General features: G+C 46.1%; 1 protein-coding gene across 1 annotated transcript in view; it reads right to left on the bottom strand.

The window, feature by feature from the left end:
- LOC147748541 (arf-GAP with dual PH domain-containing protein 1-like) overlaps positions 1-16463 on the bottom strand; it is a 130087-nt gene that overhangs the window by 104921 nt on the left and 8703 nt on the right. The window contains exon 3 of the mRNA XM_086962982.1: positions 11303-11394. Coding sequence (XP_086819108.1) covers positions 11303-11394 — 92 coding nt within the window. The remainder of the gene's footprint in view (positions 1-11302; positions 11395-16463) is intronic.

Genomic DNA, 16463 nt, shown 5'->3' with positions numbered 1-16463 from the left:
ATTGGTTTTTTCAAGGACATTTTTACTAGAGAAGGTTGTCCCTCGGTAATGGTGTCTGATAATGGGGTGCAATTGACCTCTGTAGATATGTCTACTTTTCTCAAAGAATGTAATGTTGTCCACAGATTAACATCTTTATACGAACCACATGAAAATGGGCAAGTGGAGAGATTTAATCGAGTGTTAAAAAATTTCATTGTGGAATCTGTCAAATTTGGAAAAAATTGGGTAAGTGCTTTGCGAGAAAGGTTGTGGACTTATCGTATCACGCCCCACTCTACTACAGAGGTGAGTCCTTTTAAACTGTTTAAAGGTCGAAATCCAGCTTCCAGTGTTCTACCTTGGTGGTTAAAAGAAAAGTATAGCAAGGTTGCTTTGGATGATAAGGAAAATATTGTTGAGGTGGCTAAACGTGTGGAATGTAAACAGTTGAAAACCAAATCATGGTATGACAAGAAATGGAATACCAAACATCTATTTTTTCAAGAGGGTGAATGGGTCAGAATTCTTAAACCTGGTCTTTTGCCCAAAGGATCCAGCAAATTTACCGATCCAATTAAGATTAAAAAGGTGTTTACCAACAGTGTCATGACCCAAGACGGTAGAATTTGGAATATGTGTAGGTTAGCCAAGTGTACTAAGCCTTATAATGTTTACAATAGTTTGGCTGATAAACATGTTGATGCTGACACAGAGGACTCTATAGCTCATAGAGTCAAGGGTGGAAAACGTGTTGTCAACTTACCTAAAAGATTTTCTGACTGAATGTAATTTTGAATTTTTTTATTTTACTTTCTTTGTTATTCAATATTGTACATATTTGTTCTTCTCTTTTTCTTTTTTGTTTTGAAAAGGGAAGATGTTGTATTCTTATTTCAGGTTGTATTTCTTTAAGAAGCTTGGTCATTGTCGCATGCCACTGCATGCGACATGTTTCCTTTCAACAGAGCTCTACATTCCACATGCTAGTGGAACTTACATGTTGCTGTTATAGAAATCAGTTGTAGCTGTACTCTGTAACCTGTGGATGGATGGCCATGCTGCTAATAAATACATCACAACTTTACTACTTTTTCCATGATTATTCAACAGTTGGTTAGATTGGGGTAGAATGGGGGTGGAGTGAGGTAGAGTGGAGTAGATCAGAGTGGAGTGGGTGGGTGTTGTCCTAGATGTGTCTACCTACCTTTCTCATTCTCACAAATTTCGAGGGCTAACCCAAGATTGTAGTGTCTGATAATGGGACACAATTGGTAACATTAAAAATGTGTAATTATTTAAAATTGTTAGAAATTAAGCAGGAAAAACTCCTTTGCACATTCCATCTTCAAATGATCATGTAGAATGTGTCACTAGATTTCTCGAGGGTGTTCAACTAGCCATTGCGTCACATTTACCAGTTAAAAAATATATATTCAAGAACAAGCATTTGCAATGCAATATGTCTCGCATTAGGAAAGTTTATTGGTATTGTAAATGACACATTTTTTATTTATGTCTTGTTTTTGAAAATAGCAAAATAAATAGCTTTGTCATTTACAATGCCAATAGTTATAACTTTCGCAAATGTGACACGTATAGCATTTGTAATGCAACATGTGTTGTATTTACGTGACTTACATGTATTGATATTACAAATAACAATGGCTTTTCATTTTTTTCAATAATTAATAATTAAATAAAAGTTAATGTCATTTATAATGGCAATAGCTTAAAGTTTTGTAAATAACTTTTGTGAAGATTATGTTCAGTGAATTTATTGTGCCGAAAATCCAAGAACAGAAGTGAAATATTAACATCTTTTTGTTACATTTGTAATAAAGCTTGAAACATTGAGAGAATATATTTGAACCAGGTGTTGTTGAATGGTTGCACAGATTGATGCTGTGGTGGCGCTGAGTGATATTGTGATGGCGAACAAGTGATGCTGTGGCGTTCAGTGATGCTGTAGTAGCGAAAAGTGATGTTGTGGTGCTTCTGAGTGATGCTGTGGTGGTGCGGAGTGATGCTGTATGCTATGCTATGTTTATGTTTGCTATCCTATGTTTTGTTTTGTTATGCTATGCTATGTTTTGCTATCCTATGCTTTGATTTGTTATGCTATGCTATGCTGTGTTTTGTTATGCTATGCTGTTTTGTTATGCTATGCTATGTTTTGCTATGCTATGCTTTTTTATGCTATGCTATGTTTTGTTATGCTATGCTATGTTTTGTTATGCTATGTTTTGTTGTGTTTTATTATGCTATGCTTTGTTGTGTTTTATTATGCTATGCTTTGTTTTGCTATGCTATGTTTTGTTATGCTATGCTATGTTGTGTTTTGTTATGTTTTGTTATGCTATGTGTTGTTGTGTTCTGTTATGCTATGTTTTGGTATGTTATGCTTTTTTGTTATGTTATGTTATGCTATGCTTTGTTTTGCTATCCTATGCTTTGTTTTGTTATGCTAAGCTATGTTTTGTTATGCTATGCTATGTTTTGTTATGCTATGCTGTGTTTTGTTATGCTATGATTTGTTATGCTATGCTGGTGAGTGTGTGAGAGGGTGAGTGAGGGGGTGTGAGGGTGAGGAGGTGTGAGGGTGAGGGGGTGTGAGAGTGAGGGTGTGAGGGCGAGTGAGGGGGTGTGAGGGTGAGGGGAGTGAGGGTGTGTGAGGGCGAGGGTGTGTGAGGGTGTGTGAGGGTGAGTGAGGGTGTGTGAGGGTGAGTGAGGGTGTGTGAGGGGGTGTGAGGGTGAGGGGGTGTGAGGGTGAGGTGGTGGGAGGGTGTGGGGGGTGAGGGTGTGTGAGGCTGAGGGTGTGTGAGGCTGAGGGTGTGTGAGGCTGAGGGTGTGTGAGGGTGAGGGGGTGTGAGGGTGACGGGGTGTGAGGGTGAGGGGGGTGAGGGTGTGAGGGTGAGGGAGTGTGAGGGGGTGGGTGAGGGTTGCGAGCGTGTGGGTTGCAAGGGTGTGGGGGTGAGGGGGTGTGATGATGTGTGAGGGGGAGGGTGTGGGGTTGTGAGAGTGTGCGGGTGAGGTTGTAAGGGTGAGGCGGTGTGAGGGTGTGAGGGTGAAGGGGTGTGTGAGGTTGAGAGGGTGTGTGCGGGTGAGAGGGTGTGTGAGGCTGAGAGGGTTTTATGAGGGTGTGAGGGTGAGTGAGGGTGAGAGGGTGAGTGACGGTGTATAAGGGTGAGGGTGGGTGAGGGTGTGTGAGAGTAAGGGTGTGTGAGGGTAAGGGTTAGGGGGTGTGAGGGTGAGGGGGTGTGAGGGTGTAAGGGTGAGGGGGTGTGGGTGTGTGAGTAGGTGTGGGGGTGTGAGGGTTAGGGGGTGTGTGAGGGTGAGGGGGTGTGAGGGGGGTGTGAGGGTGAGGGGGTGTGAGGGTGAGGGTGTAAGGGTGAGGGAGTGAGGGTGTGTGAGGGAGTGTGGGTGTGTGAGGGTGTGTGGGTGAGGGGGTGTGAGGGTGAGGTGGTGTGTGTGTGAGGGTGAGGGGTGTGTGAGGGTGAGGATGAGGGTGTGTGAGGGTGAGGGTGTGTGAGGGGGTGGGTGAGGGGGGTAAGGGTGTGGGGGTGTGAGGGGGTAAAGGTGAGAAGGTGAGTGAGGGTGTGTGAGGGTGGGTGCGGGTGAGAGGGTGTGTGAGGGTGAAGTGGGGTGAGGGTGAGGGTCCAAAGTAGGGTGAGAGGGTGTGTAAGGGTGAGGGTGTGTGGGGGTGTGAGGGTGAGGGGGTGTGAGGGTGTGGGAATGTGAGGGTGAGTGAGGGTTGTGAGGGTGACAGTGAGTGAGGGTGTTAGAGGGTGGGTGAGGGTGAGTGAGGGTGTGTGAGGGTGAGAGGGTGTGTGAGGGTGAAAGGGTGTGTGGGGGGAAACCTGCATGTGGTCACACTACGGAAGGTAAAACAATATTTTAAGCGGAAATGAAGCCACTGGGATCGATATGGAATCTGTGGCTAAAACGAAGTTAAAAGGCCTTGGGCAGTGAGTCTGGCTCCTAACACTGAGGAAAATCGAGAACACCTGGGGTCTTGGTTTTTAGGAAAGCTACCCTGCTGGAAGAGAGGGGGTTTTGTTTGTAGGGATAATTGATGCAGTGTGTGTTCACTACGTTAAGGAACATATTGCTGATTCCTAACATGTTGCAGTTGAAATTGATATTATGTCGTGCTGAGAAGTGAAAAAAATTAGGAAATGTGAACCAAACAGCAATCGGAAACTCCAGATGCAAAGGTAGCTCTGCTGGTTAAGGTTAAACATAGTGCCAGAAGTAAGTGCAGTACAGAGTTATTTAAAAACATTGGTGGCTTTTCTGACCAAAAGGTCTATTCTTTCGAATTACTTCAGTTTTGAAACATGTGACTGTAGTATTTTATTAGCAGAAGTAAGCTGACACATCAGTGACTGCGGTAGCTTACACCAGTTTCACTTCTGGCACCGGCGCCACTGGAATGTAAATATTGCCAAAAGGCAATCGTTTGCCTGCATCGTGACTGCACTGTTTCGTTCTTTCTCTGAAAAAAATAATAATTTAATGTGTGACTTCATAAAAAAAAGATTTTTCGTGGAAAGGAAAAATGAAGAAAAAGTCGGGATGATGAAGAGAAAAAATGTGAAATCCAATAGCCTGCAGAGAAGTTTATTAGCCGCGTCGCAGGTACTTGTTTCTGGTAAAATGGATACAATGATCGACGAGAGCCAACTGTGCAGCCATATGCACCTCAATAAATTGTCTTGAATAGGAGGGTAACACACAAAAACAACATCAGATGGACAGCAGGGGGACATTACAATTATTATGCAAAACTGCATTGCGACCAGACATGCCAATAGATCCGATTTAGGCCGCCTGAAATTGCTAATTGTTCAATAGAAGTCAATAGGGAAATAATATTCTCCCTATTTCTATGTCAAGAACTCCCACTTCCCTGTCCTAAAATGTTGGCACGTCTGATTGCGACTGCTCTATCTGAAGGCATTTCCTTCTTGGAATTAATGTCCCAATGCTCTATCCGAAGGCATCAGGTTGTCGGGATTAATGTCTCAAGTGTTTCCACATCAAATGCACTTTCAAAGCTGTGCACCTCGACGCTGCGCACTTCGAATGGCTGGCTGCTGGCCATGAGGTCCCTCTCTCCTCCGAAAGGCTCCGCGGCGCCTTCGGGCCCAGCAGACCCGTCTGGGGCCCCTAGCGGGTCTGGGGCTTCAGCCCAACGCCGTCGGGTGCTTCGGCCCCGACGCCGCCGGCGCTTTCAGGCCCGGCGCCGCAGGACCCCACTGGATCCGCTTCGGGATCTGGGTCGTCCCCGGTGGACCTTACGACCCCCCTGGCGTCGGTCCGTCAGGTGTCACCTCCGGCGCCGTCCTCGGGCGGCGCCGTCCCCGATGCCTCCCTCGACCCGGTTCCGGCGTCGGAGCGGCGCCGCTGAGCGCCGCTCTCGACGGCGCTTGGGGAGTTTTACTTCAATGAACCGGCCCCATCATTTGACAACCCTGATTATCAGGGGATGGGTGATGAGGAGTATTGGGAGGGGTCTGAGGACCCTCTGACCCGAGAGTGTCAGTCTCAAAAGGACTGGACAGGTGGACTTGGGGATGCCAGTGGTCTGGACACCTCACCATACACTGGTTTTGTCTCACCTCCTACCGTGGCTTCGGAGGAGGGGGCAACCTACAGTGTGGTGTTGATGAGGGCAGCCAAGGCCTTGGACCTTGAGCTCCCCGTCGCGGCCGTGAGGACTAACCTCCTCACTGAGGTCCTTAAACCGAAGTCAAGCTCGGCTGAGCCTCTGCTGCCCTTTAATGAGGTCTTGACCGACATTCTTTTGGACACTTGGTCCAGGCCCGCTACGGGTTCGCCCGTAGATAGGAACGTGGCCAAACGCCACCGCCCGGCCCCGGGCGACCCATGTTTCTTGTCCAACCACCCCACCCCGAGAGCCTGGTCATCCAGGCATCCAATTTTCAGACCGCATTCCCGTCGGCTCCGCCGAACAGGGAATCCAAGAGGTAGGAGCAGTACGGTAAAAAGATATTCTCCTTCCTTAGTCTGGGACTGCGGTCTTCCAACACCGCATGCCTCTTGGGCCGCTACACCCACTCTCTGTGGGATACGGTTGCGGAAGTGCTGCCTGAGTGTTCGTTGGAGGTACGGGCCAAACTCGGCCAAGCCCTTGTGGAGGGCCGGGATGCAGCCAAATATTCTATCCGGTGTGGGCTGGATACCACCGAATCACTAGGTAGAGCGATGGCAACGACGGTGGCGGTTAGACGCCACGCCTGGTTGAGGTCCGCCAACTTTTCGGCTGATGTCCAAAACACACTGATGGACATGCCGTTTGATGTCCGTCTCCTTTTTGGCGACAAGGCAGACCATGCGCTTGAGCGCTTTAAGGACTCCAGGCCTACGGCCAAGTCCTTGGGCCGCTCGGCCCCGCGCCAGCAAACGGGTGCCTTTCGCTCCTTTCGTGGCCAAGGAAGGGGCGCCCCCACACGTGCTGCCAGCCGCACGCCGCAGACTAACATCCAGCATGGTGGCGGCTGTGGAAATCGCCGTTGAGGCGGTCGGGGACAACGGCGAGGCCAGTCCACACCCTCCCCCGCAGCATCCGCCTCTAAACCCTCCTAGTCCGTGCTTTTCCGCCCATGTGACACCAGTGGGAGGCAGGGTTCGCCATCACCACTCTCACTGGCGCACTGTCACTTCGGACAGGTCGGTGCTGCAGATCGTCCGAAGGGGCTACTCCCTCCCCTTCAAGACGACCCCTCAAGCCATGCCACCACAACACCACAGCGTATCGGGGGATCATTTGCAGCTTCTGCAGGAGGAAGTTTCGGCCCTCTTGGCCAAGGGGGTCATCGAGCGCATTCCTGGGCCAGAAGTAGGACGTGGTTGCTACTCCCACTACTTTCTGGTACCCATGAAGGGCAAAGAGGGCGTACGCCCTATCTTGGACCTACGGAACGTCAACAGCTTCCTCCAGAAGGAGAAGTTCAAGATGCTGACTCTGGCTCAGGTCTTAGCTGCCCTGGACCCAGGAGACTGGATGGTAGCGGTGGACTTGCAGGATGCTTATTTCCACATCCCTGTCCTGCCGGCCCGCCGGCGTTACCTGCGGTTCACGGTAGGCCACGAGCACTTTCAGTTTACCGTGCTCCCCTTCGGCCTTACCAGTGCCCCACGGGTGTTCACGAAGGTGGTCACAGCTCATCTGCGCAGGTTAGGGGTTTCAGTCTTCCCTTACCTCGACAACTGGTTGTTGAAGGCGGGCTCGCCCCAGACAGTCGTCAGCCACCTCCAGACGATGGCAGACCTCTTGCAACAGCTGGGGTTCTCCATCAATGTGCCGAAGTCACACCTGTGCCCCTCTCAGAAGCTCCTTTTCATCATTATGGTTCTCGACTCAGAGCAGTTTCGGGATTACCCACCCGAACAGCGGGTTTGGGATATACAGGCTCTGATTCCAATCTTTCAGCCTCTATCCCGAGTTTCGGTCAGGTTGACGCTGCGGCTTCTGGGGCTGATGGCTTCCTGCATCCTTCTGGTGCATCACGCCCGTTGGCGGATGTGGGCTCTACAGTGGGACCTGAAGTTTCAGTGGGCCCAGCATCAGGGCAACCTGTCCGACCATGTCCTGATCTCGGAGGGCACTGCGAGACAGCTGCAGTGGTGGCTCACGGACCGCGATTGGGTCAGCGGCAGATACCTCTCCCATCCCCAACCGGAGCACGTAGTTGTGACGGACGCGTCCCTCCAGGGCTGGGGAGGCCACATGGGAGAGACGGAGATCAGAGGCCTCTGGTCTTCGGCGAAGTCCCGGCTCCATATCAACCTTTTGGAGCTGCGGGCGATTCGTCTAGCACTGAAGGCCTTCCTCCCTTCTGTCCGAGGGAGTGTAGTGCAGGTGTTCACAGACAACACCACCGCCATGTGGTACTGCAACAAACAGGGCGTAGTGGGGTCGTGGACCCTCTGCCAGGAGGCTCTGCGCCTCTGGCAATGGCTGGAACATCAGGGCATGACCCTGGTGGTTCAACACCTGGCAGGTTCTCTGAACGCCAGGGCGGACAAACTCAGCCGCCGGTGCATGATGGATCACGAATGGCGTCTGAACTCGGACGTGGCGCAAGGTCTCTTTCTGCAGTGGGGAGAGCCTTGGTTAGATCTATTTGCCACCGAAGAGAACGCGCAATGTCATCATTCTGCGCGTTGGAATTTCCAAGGCGGCACTCGCTCGGAGACGCTTTTCGTCGCGAGTGGAGTTGCGGTCTGTTGTATGTCTTTCCACCTATACCACTTCTGCCCAGAGTGCTGAAGAAGATCAGGCGCGACTGGGCACAAGTCATCCTTGTGGCTCCAGACTGGGCACGAAGGTACTGGTATCCCGAGCTACTCAGTATGTCAGTCGATCCCCCGGTTCGTCTGCCTCTTCAGGAGGACCTTCTGTCGCAGCAGCAGGCGACGGTCCTCCACCCGAACCTGTCCAGTCTCCACCTCCATGCTTGGAGATTAAGCGGCGACAGTTGAGGCCATTTGACTTGCCTTCTGAAGTCTGTAACATCATTCTGGCAGCCAGGCGTCCCTCCACAAAGTCGGTATACGCCTGCAGGTGGAACAGATTTGTGGCATGGTGCACAGCAAAGGCTGTGGATCCTCTCTCTGCCCCTCTTTCTGATGTTCTTCACTTTCTTCTTTCTCTTGCCCAGCAGGGCTCTGCTCTGGCAACTATCAAGGGCTACCTTTCTGCTCTTTCAGCCTTTTTGAGGCTGCCTGATCAACCTTCTTTGTTCAAGTCCCCTATCGTTAATCGATTCCTGAAAAGCATCACACATACGTTCCCTCCTGTTCCCTTTTTGATGCCTCAGTGGGACTTGAACTTGGTTCTTACTTTTCTGATGTGCGCTCCCTTCGAGCTACTTCACAACTGTCCTCTCCGCCTTCTTACTTTAAAGACTGCCTTCCTGGTGGCCATCACCTCTGCCAGGGGAGTGAGTGAGCTCCAGGCTCTATCCTGTAAACCTCCTTTCCTTTCAGTCCTTCCGGACAAGGTTGTGTTGCGGACCAGGCCCTCTTTCCTGCCCAAAGTAGTCACAGCCTTCCACATCGGGCAATCCATCACCTTGCCCACCTTCTTTCCACCTCCGCATCCCTCGAGAGAGGAAGAGAGGCTCCACCGTCTGGACCCAAAACGTGCACTCTCTTACTATCTAGATCGCACACGGCAGTTCCGGGTGGATGACCAACTCTTTGTTGGTTACGTGGGCGCCAAGAAGGAAAAGGCGGTACACAAGAGGACCATCTCGCGGTGGGTCATCTTGTGTATCCAGGCGTGCTACTCCTTGGCTAAGAAGGAACCCCCTGTTGGACTGAGGGCTCATTCCACTCGGACCACAACGACTACCACTGCCCTGGGCCGTGGAGTGCCCTTGCAGGACATCAGCCAGGCTGGTACGAGGGCCTCGCTGCACACGTTTGCAAGACATTATTGCCTGGACAGCCAAGTCCGAAGGGATGGCTTCCTTGGCCGTTCCGCCCTCCAGGACTTTCTGGTGTGATTATTGGTTCGCAGACCCACCACCGGGGTTTGTATTGCTGGGGTATCTATTCTAAGGTATGGAATCTATCACTAACGTGTCTCTTTCAGATGCACAAGTTACTACTTGTGTAACGATATACCTGTAAGAGACATTAGTTAGTGATAGATTCCTTAACGACCCACCCATCCTCCCCGTTCTGCGAACCGATATCTAAGGTTAAGTGTTGGTTTTTAGCATAGCTCTGCGTTTATGGAGCGGAAAAGCTGTGTCTAAGAACTGACGTCAGCACGCGGAGGCGGCGTCTAAGTACTCCGACGACGTCTTCACGGCGCCGACGACGGACGCGGAGCCGCAGACGACGCCTACCGACGCGCAAGGGTACTGCTACGCAAAAATTCCCGGATCCAGTCTGAGGCCTAGGGATATTCTAAGGTAAGGAATCTATCACTAACTAATGTCTCTTACAGATATAGCGTTACACAAGTAGTAAATATATATATATATTTATACTTATATATTCATGTTTTATTTCCTATAATGTCTTTTTAAGATGATTATTAATTTCTCAAAGCTTGGTCATTACAGTTGTTTTCACTGTTATGGATGTAACGACAGTACATTTGGCATACTGCTTGCTTCTCTGATTCAGGCATGTGAATCTAAGAAAGATACCCCAATACTGGATAAGAAAACAAGTTACTTACCTGTAACTACAGTTATCCAGTATTGGTATCTTTTATAGATTCACATGCACCCACCCTCCTCCCTGTCGAGCCAGTTCTCAGTGATTTTGGGATACTTACTTCCCACTTGTGCTAAGAAAATCTGAGGAGAACTGCTTCTGCCGAGTGTGTTCTAGAGGGTGCTGGTAGCTGATTTGTTGGAGATGACTTTTGGTTCTTTTTACTATAAGGATGTAGATAGGCTACTAAGATTTAGGCCTTAGGCTTTTTTCTTTTTAGCCTACTATTATTTATTTATGGCACTACTTTTTTACCGTGGAACTCCCGCCTCGGTGACAGGAAATGATTCAGGCATGTGAATCTATGAAATATACCAATACTGGATAACTGTAGTTACAGGTAAGTAACTTGTTCTCTTCTCCCCCCTAACCCCCCACCAACTCTGATATCTAACACACTCTCAGATCTTGCTCTGGTTGGCCCACTCAACCTCAGTCATGCATGGCTCCTCACACTATCACCGCCTAGCGTTTATCTAATTGTCACACCCTGCTTCCTCGTCCAACCTGACCACCCTGCCCTCAGGGGCTCATCATTTGGACTGTCTTTGAGACACTTCAGCTGTTGATGTACATGAATAATATAACATGCACATCATCTATGTACAAAGGGAAGTGGTAGAGTGCCACCTGGAAGAGCACTCTCAGGTTCCCGAGGCCATGTGTGTGTAACTCATCCAGTCCAGGATATGTTTTTGGATATGAAGGCTTTTTATGATAAAATCAGGACTACAAATCCCAGAAAGCTGAGAAAGAGCCTAGATTCAATGAGTCACTCACGAATGGACCTGAAAAACTTTAGAAGACTGGGCCTGGCCATTGCACAGGAATCACTGCATTATGCAGGAAGACCCATGTGAGACGCACATGCTCACACCTCTCGTGATGGGGTATCACTTACAGAGAAACACTCAAATGGGTAACATAAGTATTAAAAGTTTGACCAAAGAAATAAAAAGGTGCCAAGGAGGTCCTTAAGCGTACTGAACAATAATAGATGAAAAAGACTTGTCCTGGATCTCAGAGACAATGGGGTCACAGGAGGCTCAGAAGTACTCACTGGCAGTCCCGGTGCGTTGGCTGGTAGTAGTAAATGGGTACATGTGCCTCAAACTTGCTTTTCGCAACCTCATTCCCATGCTTTTCCATGAACTGCAATATAAAAACAGCAGGTTATCAGAAAATAAAGGCCTATGAACTACTGATAGCTGAGAAGGTAAGTGTGTTGGTCAAGTGGCTCTATGTCATGTGTGACGTTTTCAGCTAGGCATGACTTATTAGTTCACATCCGAGAGGGATTGTTTATGCATTACTTACAAATGAGCTGAACTCAGCAAAGTTCTGCAAAAAATTGAACTACATTTATTCATTTATTTAAAGTTTTATATAGCGCGAACATGACCCAGGTGGGTATCAGAGCGCTTTACATATGTTTAGGTAGACAAAGGAAAGCAGCAAGGTGATAAAAGTCATGTAAAAGGTGGTACAATAAACAACGGAAGCAGGATGAAATTGGGACGTGCAGAGGAAGCAGGATGGGTAAAAGCAACAAGTAGGGCTATATAGATCAACAGCATATCAGATAAAAACGGTCACCTAGAGTCAATAGGAGAATGCAACAGGTTCAACGCAGAGCTCATTAGTAGAGTTTGTTCAGAAGTAGAGTTTTGACTTCCCTTTTGAAGGCAAGAGTAGAGGGAATCAGTCTTGTTTCTACTGGAAGGGAGTTCCAGATTCTCGGGGCAATGCCAGAAAATGAGCAGTTGTAGGTTTTAAGCCTATTAAATTTCTTGGGCTTGAGCAGCAGTGTGCCGGTGCTCCTTGTGGACCTGGAGCCACCCGAAAGTTCCAGTTTGTTTGTCAGGTAGAGTGGGGTGTTGAAGTGAAGTGCCCTATGGGTCATACATGCGATCTTTAGTTGTATCTGAGCTTCAAAAGGACGCCAATTGAGCGATTTAAGGTCCAATGAAAGTTGATTGGACTTCTTAGAACCTGTGATGAGTGTAGTGGCAGCATTCGAAGATGCTCTGATAGGTGCTAAACTGAGTTTCGGCAGACCACAAAGAGTCGCAATGCCATATTCAAGTCTGGAAATGACAAGTGCTTGCACAGCCGATTTAAAGTCATCTTGGGTATGGTATGGTTTGAGTTTTCTTAGGATGCAGAGTTGAAAATGTGCTCCTTTGGTCGATGGTCTGATGTGATCTTGCATGTTTAGGATTTTGTCTAGCACAACTCCCAGTGATTTAGTGGAGTCAACCATATGAGGTGTGCAGTTGAGGGCGGTAAGGTTACAAAGAAATTGCAACACAGTGGGGGTTTGCCTAGCGGGTGCAATGAGGAGGAATTCTGTCTTGAGGGCGTTTAATTTGAGATGGTTGGTGGTTAGCCAGTACAGCGTTTTGAGAGGGGTTCTGTTGAGAGATTTGATGTCCTCGGGGGAGGAGATTTTCATGTAGAGTTGGGTGTCGTACGCATACATTTGATATTGGATGTTGGAGGCTTTAAGAATTACAGTCAGTGGTTCAAGGAAAAGGTTGAAGAGAGTGGTGGAGAGTGAGGATCCTTGGGGGATACCAAGTGTGCAGGGCCTCAGGTTGGAGAGAGACTGGTTGGATTTGATTCTATGTGTTCTGTTGTTGAGGAAAGAGGCAAACCGTTTAAGGACCGTACCAGATATCCCCATTCTATGTTCTAAGAGGTATAGTAGATTGTCATGTTTGACAGTGTTAAATGCCGATGAGAGATCGAGCAGAATTAAAAGGCAGGTTTCGTTTTGGTCAAGTAAAGTGAGAGTGTCGTCCACAATGTGAATGATGGCTGTTTTGGTGCTGTGGCCACTGCGGAAACCCGATTGGAATAGGTCGAGAAGCTGGAATTGCTCAATGTGTTTGCAAAGTTGTTCATGCACACATTTCTCCAGAAGTTTTGCCAGTGTTTGAATGTTTGTGATTGGGCGGTAGTTGTTCAAGTCAGCAGGGTCAGCCGAGGGTTTTTTGAGGATAGGGAGCACTAGGCCCACCTTCAAGCTGAAAGCGGTTCTCACCTTGAAGAAGTGAGACGTTGATGATTTTAGACCAAAGGGGTACTAGTGTACCTATCATTTCTTTAAAGGAGTTAGGGGGAAGGGGGTCATTGAAGTGATTTGAGGGTGTCTTAGAATGTTATGTACTGTTGCTTGAAAAAATATAAATGTAGAAAGAAACAGGCGCACTTGTACAGAAGCAGTGTCCCAGAGAGGCCTCATATTCCTAACATATCCACTGCCTGTCTTATTTGAAATGGGATTAATGTACAGTCAAAGCTGGTATGCAAACTTTGTCATGTTCGCGCTATACAAAACTTTAAATAAATAAATATATATATATATATATTCGTTAACTGAAACTCAAGAAACATTATCTGACCAATGTGAATAATAAAACCACACCTACACATGTTGAAACTAGGAATCAAGAACCAGCTTGAACATTGACAGCAGCTGATGCAGATCTATTGGCAAATCTACACGAATTAGCGCAAGAAAGTGCAACCACCACTAATGATGTGGGAAGTCCAAGTGGTAACACTTATGGCATGGTTCAAACTAATTTTAAACCGAGATCAACTTTCCAACCGTTGGCAGTAAGAGATTCTCTGGATATATTTGATGAATTAGTAACTGCTGAAATCAAAAGTTTAAAATTCAAAACTGCCAGGTCCCAAAAGAAATATAGGTATCATCAGAATGAGTACAACAAATTTGCAAAAGAATGAGCAAATTATTGTTTGAAATTCCGACAAGGGAGGAAACATTGTTATTTGGTCTCTCCAAGAATACATGAAAGAATCACTATTACAACTGGACGATACAAATTGTTATAAGAGATGTAACATGCAGACAGTCCGAATGTCATGGAATGAATATTATTCCAAACTAAATGTATCGCATAGTGCGGGTCTGCTAAGCCTGGTTTAACTAAAATTCTTGAAAAATGACCATCCGATAATGCCTGTTATTTATCTGATACCCAAACTTCATAAAAATTTGTCAACACCACCTGGCAGACCAATAATCTCTGCAAGAGGAGGTCTGTTAGAGAACACCTTCAAATATATAGACTTCTTCTTGCAAGAGTATGTTAACAATCTGCCTTCCTTTGTACAGGACTCAAGTGATTTCTTGAGAATTTTAAATACCTTTAATTGGGACTCCAGTTACTTATTAATGTTTCTTGATGTAACGCCCCTGTACACTAGCATCCAACAAACAGATGGAATCAGAGCGATAGAACACTACCTGAGTTACAGACCACTACATTTATGTCTTCACAACAGAATGTTGATTACACTGATAACATATTGCCTCAATAACAACTTTTTTCTGTTTTCAAATCAGGTTTTTCAACAAATAAGAGGAGTATCTATGGGGGCTTATTTTTCCCCTAGCTACTCCCACCTCCACATGGGTTGGTGGGAGGAGATGATTTTGAACAGAGAATACAAAGCAACTGTAGCTTGGCATGTAAAAAGTTGGTTAAGTTACATTGACAACTTATTTGTAGTCTGGCAAGGCCCAGAGCAGTCAGCCTACGAATTTGTCAGCAAGATCAATCACAATAATGTTAACCTTCACTTTACTGGATGTTGGAGGGTTATATCAAAAATCAAAAAATTGAGACTAAACTGTACCGCAAACCAACTGCTGGTAACAGTTTATTACATGTGACAAGCCATCATCCACGGCATCTCATCCAAAGTATACCACATGGAGAGATGCTTAGGATACGTCGTGCATGTAGCAAAATTTTTGATCTTACAGAGGCACAAAGTTCAAGCAAAATAAGATTTCAGGAACGAGGCTATGATGAAAAAACTGTGAACATAGCCATCAAGAAAGCCAATGATTTAGACAGGAATAAATTGCTTGATAACACCCCGAAAGAACCTAGCACAGCTAATACAATAGATCCTGAAACCAGACTTATTTTAACATATAGCCGTCAGCAAAACTCTTTACGCAAGATTGTCAACAAGAACTGCCCAGTGGTCAAAAGTAATCCTGTACTTGGTAGACTGCTATCTAAACACCCCAGGATCACATTTAGAAAATCTAAATCCATGCGGGATTCCCTGGTCAGTAGTAGTCCAGAGGTTTTAAAAACAACCAATTGGCTCACTCAAGGATTTGTTAAATGTCACAACAGTCGGCCGTGCAGGTATGGAGTAAATAAAACTGTATACAAAACACCTTTTTCAGAGGAAACTGTGAAAATCACTAAATTCCTCAAATGCCGCACCAAATTTGTTGTTTATGTGTTAGTTTGCTGTTGTGGGTTGCAGTGTGTGGGCAGTACCAAGTTACAGGCACACAAACGTATACTGCAACACATGAAAGCAATCGCCAACAATGATCCAACATATCCAATAGCCTGTCATTTTAAAGATGTGCATGGCAGTGACCTGAACCACCTTTCATACTTTTTGATTGACTACATCCCAGTATCTGGATGAGGGGGGAATAGAGAGGCGAAACTGAGACGTCAAGAAACACAGTATATCATAGAATTAGATAATAAGGACACAACTTGAGTGAGGATTTTTACACATGGTTATAAGAAAAAAATAATGATACCTGTAATGCCTACATTTGAGTTTGGTAAAGTTGGCTAACTTTTCCATTAAATATCATGAATGATTGATTATTTTTTTCTGCATGCTGCTATAACCATTTAAACTTTAAATACAGAGGACTGGTAGATTTTTAACTCTGGATTAAACTTTTTAACTTAATTTGTTTTATTTAATTTCAGGAACAAGTTTTTGTTCCAAAGTAGCACATGTCTTTTTTACACATATTGAGCACTTTAGATCAACATAAAAGACAAAAGCATTTAGAAAGACCCATATTGTGAAAACACCCTATGGATCAAAACGATTGTGCCGGCCATATTGGGTTAGGTCACAGCATTGTATGTATTATACAGACATCATTGAACATGCTATTTCCCTTTTTGAAACATATGATTTTATAACAATATGTTTTAAATGTAGTGTTTCAAATAAAGTAATTTAAATACCTCCATATGATATTTTTATGTATTTTACATGGAAATGTTTTTAATGTATTTAACAGACATTTTAAATGGATTTAACCTAATATTATATATTTATGGCTGGTTTTGCACAGATCAAATGGAAAAGATTGTATCACGAAAAAACAAAAAACATATGCATTTCTT

Source organism: Lissotriton vulgaris, chromosome 1_1, assembly GCF_964263255.1.
Source record: "Lissotriton vulgaris chromosome 1_1, aLisVul1.2, whole genome shotgun sequence".
Taxonomy (NCBI): Eukaryota; Metazoa; Chordata; class Amphibia; order Caudata; family Salamandridae; genus Lissotriton; species Lissotriton vulgaris.
The sequence above is the reverse complement of the archived record's forward strand: the minus strand, read 5'-3'. Positions and strand labels throughout refer to the sequence as shown.